General features: G+C 42.2%; 1 protein-coding gene across 2 annotated transcripts in view; it reads right to left on the bottom strand.

Annotated features, from left to right (window-relative positions):
• LOC311286571 (protrudin-like) overlaps window positions 1-12,304 on the bottom strand; it is a 191,554-nt gene that overhangs the window by 31,855 nt on the left and 147,395 nt on the right. Inside the window, exons 5-8 of one of the 2 annotated variants that reach the window (XM_084402775.1) lie at window positions 11,829-11,924; window positions 5,908-6,003; window positions 2,673-4,463; window positions 2,158-2,328 (exon numbers count right to left, since the gene is read on the bottom strand). The exons of the other annotated variant lie outside the window; for it this stretch is intronic. Of the exons in view, the coding sequence (XP_084258901.1) occupies window positions 2,158-2,328; window positions 2,673-4,463; window positions 5,908-6,003; window positions 11,829-11,924 (2,154 nt within the window). The remainder of the gene's footprint in view (window positions 1-2,157; window positions 2,329-2,672; window positions 4,464-5,907; window positions 6,004-11,828; window positions 11,925-12,304) is intronic. 2 annotated transcript variants of the gene reach the window in all.

Here is a 12,304-nt window from a genome sequence, read left to right as displayed (position 1 = left end):
GACGGCCTCTGGCTCTTGCTCGGAGACGGGCTCTGGCTCTTGCTCGGAGACGGGCTCTGTACTGGACTGGACCAGCGGCGAAGGCGGCTCAGGGCTGGACAGGACCAACGGCGCAGGCGGGTCCGGGCTGGACAGGACCAGCGGCGAAGAGGACCTTGAGCTGGGCAGGACCAGAAACGAAGAGGGCTCTGAGCTGGACAGGACCAGCGATGAAGAGGACGTTGAGCTAGACGGGACCAGCGGCGAAGAGGGCTCTGAGCTGGACGGGACCAGCGGGGAAGAGGGCTCTGTGCTGGATGGGACCAGCGGGGAAGAGGGCTCTGAGCTGGACAGGACCAGCGGGGAAGAGGGCTCTGTGCTGGATGGGACCAGCGGTGAAGGCTCTGTGCTGGACGGGACCAGCGGCAAAGAGGGCTCTGAGCTGGATGGGACCAGCGGGGAAGAGGGCTCTGTGCTGGATGGGACCAGCGGGGAAGAGGGCTCTGTGCTGGATGGGACCAGCGGTGAAGGCTCTGTGCTGGACGGGACCAGCGGCGAAGAGGGCTCTGAGCTGGACGGGACCAGCGGGGAAGACTCTGTGCTGGACGGGACCAGCGGTGAAGGCTCTGTGCTGGATGGGACCAGCGGTGAAGAGGGCTTTGAGCTGGATGGAACCAGCGGCGAAGAGGGCTTTGAGCTGGACGAAACCAGCGGTGAAGAGGGCTTTGAGCTCGGCGGGATAAAAGAAAACATTAGTTCTGCGGGCAACACGCTGACTGTCACAGGCGCGGTGGACATGACGCTCACAGTCTCAGGGGTGGCGGGCATGACGCAAACTGCCTTGGGCTCGGCAGATCTGGCGTGAAGTGCGGGCTTGACAGAGGAGATGATTGGTGCAGACTTGACAGAGGAGATGACTGGATTAGACGTGACTGGGCAGATCGCTGGATCTGATTTGACTGATTCGGTAGAACTGGAAGGACGGGGTGCACACCTGAGAGCTCCCCAGACGGACATCAAAGCGGGGTCAGATAACTTGGACATCATGTTGGCACTATTTGAAAAAAGAACTTCACTCTTCTCTTCAATACAATTCACAGAAGTTTATTTAAGGCAATTCCACAGACTAATAGAAGTTCAGGAACTTAGGAAAAGTCTTCAGACATAAATATAAACTTAAATATATAATAATAGAACACAGGAAGTCCTTTCTTGAAATGTCTCTTAAGGATAACTCTCAGAAGATACCAGAAGTCCTCTTTCTTTGACAGTCAACAGAACATAACTCACTGAAGATACTTGAAGTCCACTCTCGGACTCTCCACAGGATATAACTCACAGAAGAAGATTAGAGTCCACTCTCTCTCGAACGATCCACACGGTACAATTCACAGAAGAAGATTGAAGTCCTCTCTCGGACGATCCTCATCATATAACTCACAGAAGAAGAGTGAAGTCCTCTCTTGGATGATCTTCATCATATAACTCACAGAAGAAGAGTGAAGTCCTCCCTTGGACGATCCTCATTATATAACTCACAGAAGAAGAGTGAAGTCCTCTCTTGGACGATCCTCATCATATAACTCACTTGGACGATCCTCATCATATAACTCACAGAAGAAGAGTGAAGTCCTCTCTCGGACGATCCTCAGAATGTCTTACTGATATCGCAGGGATCCACCCCGCTAGCAACACAGCAGACACTAGCCCAGCACAAGAACTTTAAAAGGCACGAGGGAACAGAATAATGTGTAACGTATAATACCCGGCAGTGAGGGAGTGAGAGCAAACAGAATATAAAGGCTGGTGATGAGATGATTATGACGTGATAGAGATCAGGTGTGGTGATGAGGGAATCGAGTGCAGGTGAGGATGTGGGGGAATGCTGGGAAATGTAGTGCGGGACAGGACCAGGAAACCAGAGGAACCGTGACAATCTGTCAATAACATGTCTTAGTAAGATGATATTTAAATGCTTATTTTTATGATCAAAGCTCTGTAATCTTAAAACATATAATGTAAAGCAATCCAATGATGATTGAGAGATGAACTAATAAACCTTCCTCAAAAGCCTGATGATCATATAATTGATAATTTAGATCAAATATGATACAGTAGGAATTAAAGGGTTAAAATAACATTATTCTAGTCTCAGTTAAGATTAATGTATGATCTTACTTCAGTTTCTCCAGTTTACAGTGAGGATCCTTCAGTCCATCAGAGAGCAGCGTCAGACCTTTATCTCCTATTATATTCTGAGTCAGATCCAGTTCTCTGAGGTGTGAGTTTGAGCTCAGAGCTGAAGCCAGAGCAGCACAACCTTCAGCTGTGATCTTACACCATCTCAACCTGTAGAACAACGACACACACTTTAATCTCTCAGTTCAGCAGGAACTACACAACCACAGAGAGACTGAGATATTAAATACTAAATCTGTGTGGGTATAATGTTTTTATTACTTTTTGTTGACTTTTGCTGTATTGTGTATAAATTACAATCTGAAAAAATATAAGGAGAATAATCCCTTTTGTAGATTAATACTACCATTATTAACAACAACGAACAGAGAAACACAACACAAACACACACACACACACACATACAAACAAACACGCACACAAACAAACACACACACATAAACACACACACAAACACACACTCCCACACACCTAGTGATTGTCCTCAGACTTACTGAGCTGATCTGGAGGCTTCAACTACAGGCAAGAGCTTCTGAAGAACTTCATCCGGTGACGTGTGGTTTTGGTCTCGATTGAGTATGTATTTCTCTAACTCAAACTCATCCAAACACTCTGAGGTTAAAAGAGCAAAGACAACAGCTGACCACTGTGACGAGGACAATCTGGTGCTTGAAAGACCTCCAGATCTGAGACACTCCTGGATTTCATTTACCAGAGAATGATCACCCAGTTCATTTAAACAGTGGAAAAGATTGATGGATTTCTCCGGTGAGGGATTCATTCTTATTCTCGTCTTAATGTATCCAACCGTTTTCTCTTCACTGTATGAGATGTTTCTAACATGCGTCACAAGGCCTTTCAGGAGCTTCTGATTGGACTCCCGTGAGAGACCCAGAAGAAACCGCAGGAAAAGATCCAGATGTCCATTTCTACTCTGCAGAGCCTTGTCCACGGCTCTCTGATGCAGGTCAGACATCGTGTGACACGTGAACTCGTGTGCATGTTTTGAGCTGAGGGTTTCATTGAGCACATCCCTCTTGTACAGCAGGAATGAAAGCAGCACATAAAGAGCTGCTAGATGCTCCTGAATGCTCAGATGAACAAAGCAGAAGACGTTCCCCTGATACAAGCCCAACTCCTCTCTGAAGATCTGAGTGCACAATCCTGAGTAAACTGATGCCTCTGTCTCATCAATGCCACACTCTCTCAGGTCTTCCTCATAGAAGATCAGGTTGCCTTTCACAAGCTGCTGGAAGGCCAGTTTCCCCAGTTTGAGGATCATGTCTTCATCCTTCACTTTCTTCTTATAGTCCTTCTCATGTTTGATGTTGGTCTGAATGATCAGGAAGTGTGTGTACATTTGAGTGAGAGTCTTGGGAATCTCTTCATTCTCTGCTTCTCTCAACATCTTCTCTAAAACAGTGGCTGAGATCCAGCAAAACACTGGGATGTGGCACATGATGAAGAGGCTCCTTGATGACTTCAGGTGTGTGATGATTTTATCGGCCAGACTCTGATCACTGATTCTCTTCCTGAAGTATTCCTCCTTCTGTGGATCATTGAATCCTCGTACCTCAGTCACTCGATGGACACACTCAGAGGGGACGAGATCGGCTGCTGCTGGTCTGGAGGTGATCCAGATGAGAGCAGAGGGAAGCAGATTCCCCGCAATGAGGTTCGTCAGCAGCACGTCCACTGAGGCTGATTCAGATATATTACACAGTTTCACATTAAAGTCCAGAGACAGGCGACACTCGTCCAGACCATCAAAAACAAAGACAACTTTATATTCATCACTGAATGGTTTCATTTCTTTTGTCTCAGGGAAAAAAACCTGCAGAAGATCTGAGAGACTGAGGTTTTTGTCCTTCATTAGGTTGAGCTCTCTGAAAGCAAGTGGAAACATGAGCTGAATCTCCTGATTCTCTGTCCCTTCGGCCCAGTCCAGGATGAACTTCTGCACAGAGACTGTTTTTCCAATGCCAGCGACTCCCTTTGTCAGCACAGTTCTGATGGGTTTGTCTTGTCCAGGTAAAGGTCTAAAGATGTCAGTGCATTTGATCGGTGTGTCCTCTGTTGCTGCTCTCCTGGATTGAGTCTCAATCTGTCTCACCTCATGCTCATTATTGATCTCTCCACAATCACTCTCTGTGATGTAGAGATCAGTGTAGATCTCATTCAGCAGTGTTGGGTTTCCCTGCTTTGCTGTTCCCTCATAAAGACACAGAAACTTCTTCCTCAAATTTGATCTAAAGGTCTTGAGGGCTTCGGCATGTTGATGGTCACTGTTGTCAGATTAAAATAAAAAATTGTTAGATAACATATATATGCAATATAGTTGTTAGATAACCCATATGCATGCCGCATAATACACATGATTTTATATTGCGATATTGTAATAATATCAGTATATGTCTTTATCATTTACATTTAAGGTTTAACACAATATTAGAGAAACAGATTCTCGTTGTAGAGTCTCCACAACGGATTGAAGCTTGCGTCCGAGTGTCCCTGTGCACGAGCCACAAGAGAGCACAGTATCCGCGCCTCTGATGGCAGCCTAAAACAACACATTTTAACACATTGTAACAAACCCAGCCAAGGTTCCCCCAAAGTATTCCCTGAAGCAGCCACAAAGATCTCCTCCACCCACCCTTCCTTTTATGAAGCTGCCTGAAATTTCTTTCATAGGCGGGGCTTGACATTAACACCCGCCAATGGAATGAGAAATAAAGGAGTCAGGGACCAAAGATGGTCAACTCCCAAAAAAACTGCATGAAAACAGGAACCCGCACAAAACGTAGGGTTCAAAACAAACGGGCTGTAACCATAAGGGTTGGGAGGCCAGATTAACAGGAAAAATGGGCCCTTCCTCCCTACAATGTGTAGCGCTGATATTTGTGACCCTGGATCACAAAACCAGTCACAAGGGTAAATTTTCTGAAATTGAGATGTATACATATATATAGCTAAATCACAGCCTTTTTAAGTTTAATAATCACATTATGCCGTATATTGATTTCTGGTTTTCCATCCCCTGAATTAAGATTATCTTGTGATATTTTGTGAATCAGATTCCCCTGAAGATATTCAGATATTTAAGTTTTTTTATGATCTTTTTATTTCACACACGTGCTCCTAAAAACATTTTACAGTTCGCTCACATTTTGTATAATATACTTTGCGCTTTATGCCTTTAGAGATTTTTCATACTTCTATTTTTAGCGTTAAGAATATAGCAAGACAAACTATTAAACTTAATTATTTTCATGTGAAGTGACACTTTAAATAGGACAATCATTAAGGACTAGCAGGCTAAATAATAAACTGAATTTGTAAATACTTGGTACTTAGCAAGTCTTAAGATGCAAGTTGTAAGCATCTTAACACTGTGACCCGAACTGAACCTGCATAAAAATGCGTAACTACCTCGCCTGAAACTCTGCAGTGTAAACATGGCAACAAAATTAATGTTGAGTACCCTTGCAGTAGACTAAAAACAAACAGAAGAGAACATGGCAATCCAACATAGAGACCATGAGCTCAACCAAAACAAAAGGAAAATGACAGCACCTGTTCCAGGATCCCAACACTGGAAAAAACAGACTAGACAGAACTGACCAGATCCTGAGCCTATGCTCCAATACAACACCCGAAAAGACAAACTGTCAAATGCATAAACAGAAATGTAAACATAAATGAGCAATAAATGTGTAGTACAGCATTTACCTGAACCCAAGTTCGGTGTGTCCACTAAAGTTACGTTGAGGATTTATTGACCGGTTACTCTTCATGGACACAAAGCTGGATTCTGGAGGGTCCAGTCTGAGCATTCGATTGAACACAAAAAGTGAATGTAATACACACACTCTTATATTAATCACTTTTGTAATCATTGATTGTTCTATGTATAATATTTATTAATATGTACTGTCCTGTTAGAGACATCACAGAAAGTCTAGGTTACTAAAGCTACGTCAGAACTGAACTGACGGGATCTTGCCTGAGAGCTTTCCTGGGAATCCACTCCCCGCTTCCGAGTATATAAGGCAGCGTGCAAACACATAACGTCTCTGTTCCCTCCTTCAGGGAATGGAGGTTACATAGTAACCTAGACGTTCGTTATCAGTCAGTCACGTTCAACGTTACGTCTAAACTGAACTTCCAGCGCCCAGAGTAAGCTGTCTAGTCCCCCCACACTTGTTGAGGTGGAATAAAGGACAGGGCTTTGCGTGAAGAATGTTCTCGGTCCTCCGCGGGACCCCAAATGAGTCAAGTCAAGTCACCTTCATTTATATAGCACTTTTAACAATATGGACTGTTTCAAAGCAGCTTTACAGTGGTAATAGGAAATTAAAGTGACAGACACAGTTTTGGCTTTACATCAGCTCTAGAATAAAGTTATTGTCCAGCTAAAGTTAGTTTTGATCGATTCACTTCCGTTGCAAAGATCATTAGTTATTAAAGGGATAGTTCACTTTGAAATTAATTTTTGATATGTTTTAGCTTACCTCAAGGGCATCCAAGATGTAGGTGTCTTTGTTTCCGCAGTAGTTTCAATTTTGATATTTTTAGGTCAAACCGTTCTTGTCTGTCAGTCATATAATGCAGGTCTGTGGTCACTGTCTCAAAACACAAGCACAGAGTCCAAATTAAAACAATTCCCCATCGTCCAAATGAAACAATTCCCCATCATAAGTACACATTGATGGCCTAAGACACGAAACGAGCGGTTTGTGTGAGAAAACGAACAGTATTTATATAGGTTTTAGCTCTTGAAAACAGCACACGTCCAAATGGTCTGACGGCGCGGGCGAGTATAGATGTATACATAGATGTCGCCTTGGCTACGGTTTCGTTCCAATTAACTGCAGTAGCGAAGGCGACATCTAGTGTATACATCTATACCCGCATAGATATATACACTAGATGACGCTTTGCTACGGTTTCGTTCCAATGAACTGCAGTAGCCAAGGCGACATCTATGTATACATCTATACTCGCCCGCGCCGTCAGACCATTTGGACGTGTGCTGTTTTCAAGAGCTAAAACCTATATAAATACTGTTCGTTTTCTCACACAAACCGCTCGTTTCGTGTCTTAGGCCATCAATGTGTACTTATGATGGGGAATTGTTTCATTTGGACGATGGGGAATTGTTTTAATTTGGACTCTGTGCTTGTGTTTTGAGACAGTGACCACAGACCTGCATTATATGACTGACAGACAAGAACGGTTTGATCTAAAAATATCAAAATTGAAACTACTGCGGAAACAAAGACACCTACATCTTGGATGCCCTTGAGGTAAGCTAAAACATATCAAAAATTAATTTCAAAGTGAACTATCCCTTTAACTTAGGGGCCGCTAACACGACACCGTTCTAACAGAAAACCCTTAACGCCCTCAGGCCTGCTCATTCGCACAACAACAGTGCCTGGTGTCTCGAGAACGCAAACCTTGAAATAGGTTTCAAGGTGCAAGCCTTGAAGAAAAAATTATATATATATATATATATATTAGGGCTGTCACGATGTTAGATTTTTCACACCACGGTTATTGTGGCCAAAATAATTCACGATATCGATATATCGCGATATCTATAGAATCTATGGGGGGGTACTCAATCTATGGCAAATTTTTGTGAAGGAAGACAAGCATGTGAAGTTTATCTGGTTTCAAACTGAAGCCAAACACTGTCTGAAGGTTTCCTGAAGAACTGAAAAGCTCTTAAACCTGTTGTTGCACTGGCGCCAATAAAGTCATGCAGATAGCAGATTTGAATAAAAAAATCAAGTGCAAATACAAATACAAAAATAAGATGAGTAAAGAAAACGGGGTTCTTAATTTTAATAATCACCCTTTATTAAATATATGAACACAGAAACCCCCTGTTAACAGTTAATGTCACGTTTCCCATTCCATGATGACTAGTAAAATAATAGCCGCGTCGCGTCTATGACAACTCCAGGTATTGCACACCGGACACGCACTTTCTCAGTTTATGGCCAGCAATATCATTATGTTTAAGGACATTATGGAATTGAGATAATGTCTGTACTATGTTATGATTATACTGTACAATTAAAAACAATAGTTGCTGAGTCTGTGATCTGAACACTTTTTTCTGCGCTCTGTGTCGCGGCAGGATTTTGAACAAGGTCCTGAGCCGTTGCTGGGCGACGCGGACAGACGCCGAATAGAACCGCGCTGTGCTTCTCGTCCGGTGTGTGTACACTCATACAGAATGTGTTCGAATTTTAAAGACGTGGCGCTGCGCTTCTCGTCCGGTGTGCGACCACCTCTAAGGTGCTGTTTTCTTTGAAGCCGAAGAACTCTGTTGTTAATACTGGCGAGCTCAGCTTACTTTTTTCGGGTGTGGACAGAGTGTTTCACTCTAGCTGCGTGGGCGCGGACGAGCGCTGCATCTAGAAAACGCCAATATCGCCAATACCGGTATATTGTATTGCTCTAAATTAACACGATGTCGATATTTCATGCTTTGAATATCACGATTATCGTCAATACCGGTATATTGCGACACCCCTAATATATTTATATATATATATATAAATGGGGTGTAATGATACACATATTCATATTGAACCGTTTGAGGCTTTCGGTTCAGTACCAAGCGGCAACCTCCGTCTCTCTCTTGAAACCAACACGGAAGTTAATTAAACGGCAATTCATCGACTGGCCGCTTGAGGCTGACTGCAAAAGTGAGTCAAATCTGCATCTCCCCCATGTTGAAATGCCCAACTTTACAGCAGAAAAAAAAAACACGTTTACAGCCTGGAGCAAAAAGTGGCTTTGGTCTATACAGCTAATTTTGCCCTTCATGACAACTGTGAGGGGGTGAATTTTTTTATAAATCATCCGTTTAAATTATATTAATCCTTACATTTCTGCATAATTAAGGGTGTGTCCACTTTTGAGTGACAGGTGGATTCCCGCTGCTGTGGTCATTAGTCATCATTAGCCGTTTGTCTGTTAGCCGTCATGTTACCTCAGCTAATTAGCCTTTCGCCGAGCCCCGCCCCCCTTAGTTACTGTTGCTACGTCCGACAAACAAATGGTCAAACACGACCAGCGCGACAGATTGCCATGACGGGAAGAGGTATACCCGTGTGTGTCAGTGACCTTTTTTGGAGCGTATCTCCGCGATATCCTCCAGATCGAGGCAAAAGGGGTTACAGTATGCAGTGGAGGGATATATTCAAAATATAAAAATACGCAATGAAGGAAACACGACTACTATCGAGGCTAATGCTAACCGGTCTCAAGCGAAATCTGAGAAACCCCATGACAATTGCAAAAAAATCTCTAATACCCACGCAATCGACATAAACACACTTGCAAACGGCATTTTGGAAGTTTGTGATCAACCAACATCCGTAGGCATCGTAGACCTCTTCTTCTGTCTTGATTTTCTCCGATTTGTTGCAGACAATCGCAGTTATCTGAGCTGTTAGCTATATTTTGCTAATTTTTATTAGCAAATTTGATTTTAATTTTTTTGTTCCAGTTCAGCCCTGCTAACGTTATGTGCTTTGTTCTTGGGGAAGGGAAAAACTAAAGTTAGGGTTGCCAAATGTCCCGTATTTTGGGCATAATTTATTTGTCATAATTAATAATGCATAATTTATATCTCCCTTGTCCTGTTTTTTTGACTGCAAAGCTGATCTAACCACTGACTGATACAGCAGCAGTGCTGATCACGACACCTGTTATCATCCTATCAATAATAATTATAATAATATATAATATATTATGATATAATATATCATTATTTAGGGACAAATCATTGTTTGATTTACCGCTCCGTGCGGGACTTTCAATGTCAGCATTTTGATTTCGGCAAATCAGTTTAGGCGAATGCAAACAACGTGATTATTGATTCCAACATCCACCCATGCAAGAAAACATGCAACCTACCTGAGGGAATAATACGCTGATTTACTGCTCAATAAAATATTTCTGATTGTTATCAGTGTAGAAAACTTTTTTTTTTTTTTTTTCAGGATTCTTTGATGAATAGAAAGTTTCAGAGTTTTCTGAAATAGAAAGCTTTTCTAAAGTTATAAATGTCTATACTGTCACTTTTGATCAATTGAATGCATCCTTGCCTATTACTTTTCTTAATTTCTTAAAAAATCTTACTGACCCCAAATTACTTTTACCGGTTCTTTGTGGCAAGCTTTATGCCTGCGGTCGTGCGCTTGAGTGCGGCTATATTACGTAAACGCTCATTATCCTGTAGGCTATATAGCCTATTTAAGTAATTCAATTAATATAAAGGGGTGATTTGTCCACTAATGGCTTAAATGAATAACTATAGTCGACTAGAAAATGTTTTTTTGTTGGAGGCAGCCCTTATTCCACATATTTACAAACGCCGTGGGCGGAGAATGTTTGTCGGACCTGCTCACATAGTAACGGTTGCTATGATGTGTGATTGGACAATGGCCGTTTTGGGGGCGGGGCCGGCGAAAGGTCAATTGTCTGACTGTAAAAATAAATAAATTCGGGAGTGACGCGCTGCCAAGATGGCGACGGTCGGCCATGCCCACTTTAGGCTTCAAAAACGGTCTTCAGAAACCTACGGGTGACGTCACGGACACTACGTCCATATTTTTTTACAGTCTATGGTTTGGACCAATGCAGCGCGAGCCGATCTTAATCAAGCGACTGTTTCTACACAGCGCTAAGAGAAGTAAAGAAAAGCATTTGAATTCGCCACTGAAGTAATAACATCGCTGCGAGATCTAGTGAGAAGCATTCACATTTCTCTGTTATTAACGGATCAAACAGCGCTGAAGTGGAAACCGGGAGAAATATTGTGCCATGAATGAACTATCCAGTGTCCACAGATCAGCAACATTCACCATGGATTTACTGTAGTAACACTAACTGTGACCATGGAAGTTTGGCAGGAATAGTAGGCTACAATGCTTTCAAGTAATGTTATGTCGGATTTATTTCGACATTATGAATAAAATTGCTGCCCTCAAATGTATATCTGAAATAAAATAAACCTTTGTTTATATCTACAACAATATTACATTTTATTTTTTTTCAAGGAGCAAGGGGCTGTTTTTGTTTTATATGCTCCTAAGAAGAGTCAAGTATAGCTCCATCATTGCTCAAAGTAAAAAATGATCATACTTTATGATGTTTGTTTTAATAAAAAACAAAAAGGAAATTTCTCTGGCATTTCTTTCTTTTCACTGTAGCGACACCAGTGTATCGTATCGAACCGAACCGTGAATTTTGTGAACCGTTACACCCTTAATAAATATATATATATATATATAAAGGCGGAAGCGCCACAGTCTGCAATGGAAAAGAGGAGTGGGAAGGCCTCCGGGAGGGCGATATCCTCATATCACCCTGTGTATTAACCGATGGCTCTCTGCTGTAATCCCAAAGATCCCAATTAGTCAGTTCAGTTCTGACGTAACGTTGAACGTGACTGACTGAACTATTAACTGTTATAGTCTACATATCGAAACTGTAAATTATGATCTTCATGAAATACATTGCACACAGATATTGAAGACACTTCACAACATTACATTTGAACAATTCTTTTAAAAGAATGTTAAAACAGATGTAATAAGATAAAGATACTTTAGTAAAGTGTTTACCTAAACCCATGATCAGTGTGTCCACCAAGCTTAGGTGGAGGATCCATTGACTGGTCACTCTTCATGGACACACAGCTGGGTTCTGGAGGGTCCAGTCTGTGGATTGAAGTTGAACACAACAATGTTATTCACACACTCTTATTAGCATGGCAATGTTTGATCATTTATGTTCTGAGACTTTCATTTGAAAGTTTTTTTATATCTGGTGTGTGTGAATTCCTGTTTCCTGTGTTTACTTCCTGTTTCCTTGGTTTCCATGTGTTCCATTGTGTTCTCAGTTGCTTCCATAGTTACTGATTTGTTTCTTCACCTATGTCTTCTTTAGTTGAACGTCACCCTGTATATTTATACTCCTCAATTTAATCAGTCCATTGTTGTTTAACATCCCTGTCTCAACTCACCCTTCATTTTACCTGCACGGCACCACTAAACTCAGGGCTGGACTGGGACAAAAAAAAATCAGCTCTGGCGGCCCA

The sequence above is a fragment of the Rutilus rutilus genome, assembly GCF_951802725.1.
Source record: "Rutilus rutilus genome assembly, chromosome: 2".
NCBI lineage: Eukaryota > Metazoa > Chordata > Actinopteri > Cypriniformes > Leuciscidae > Rutilus > Rutilus rutilus.
The sequence above is the reverse complement of the archived record's forward strand: the minus strand, read 5'-3'. Positions and strand labels throughout refer to the sequence as shown.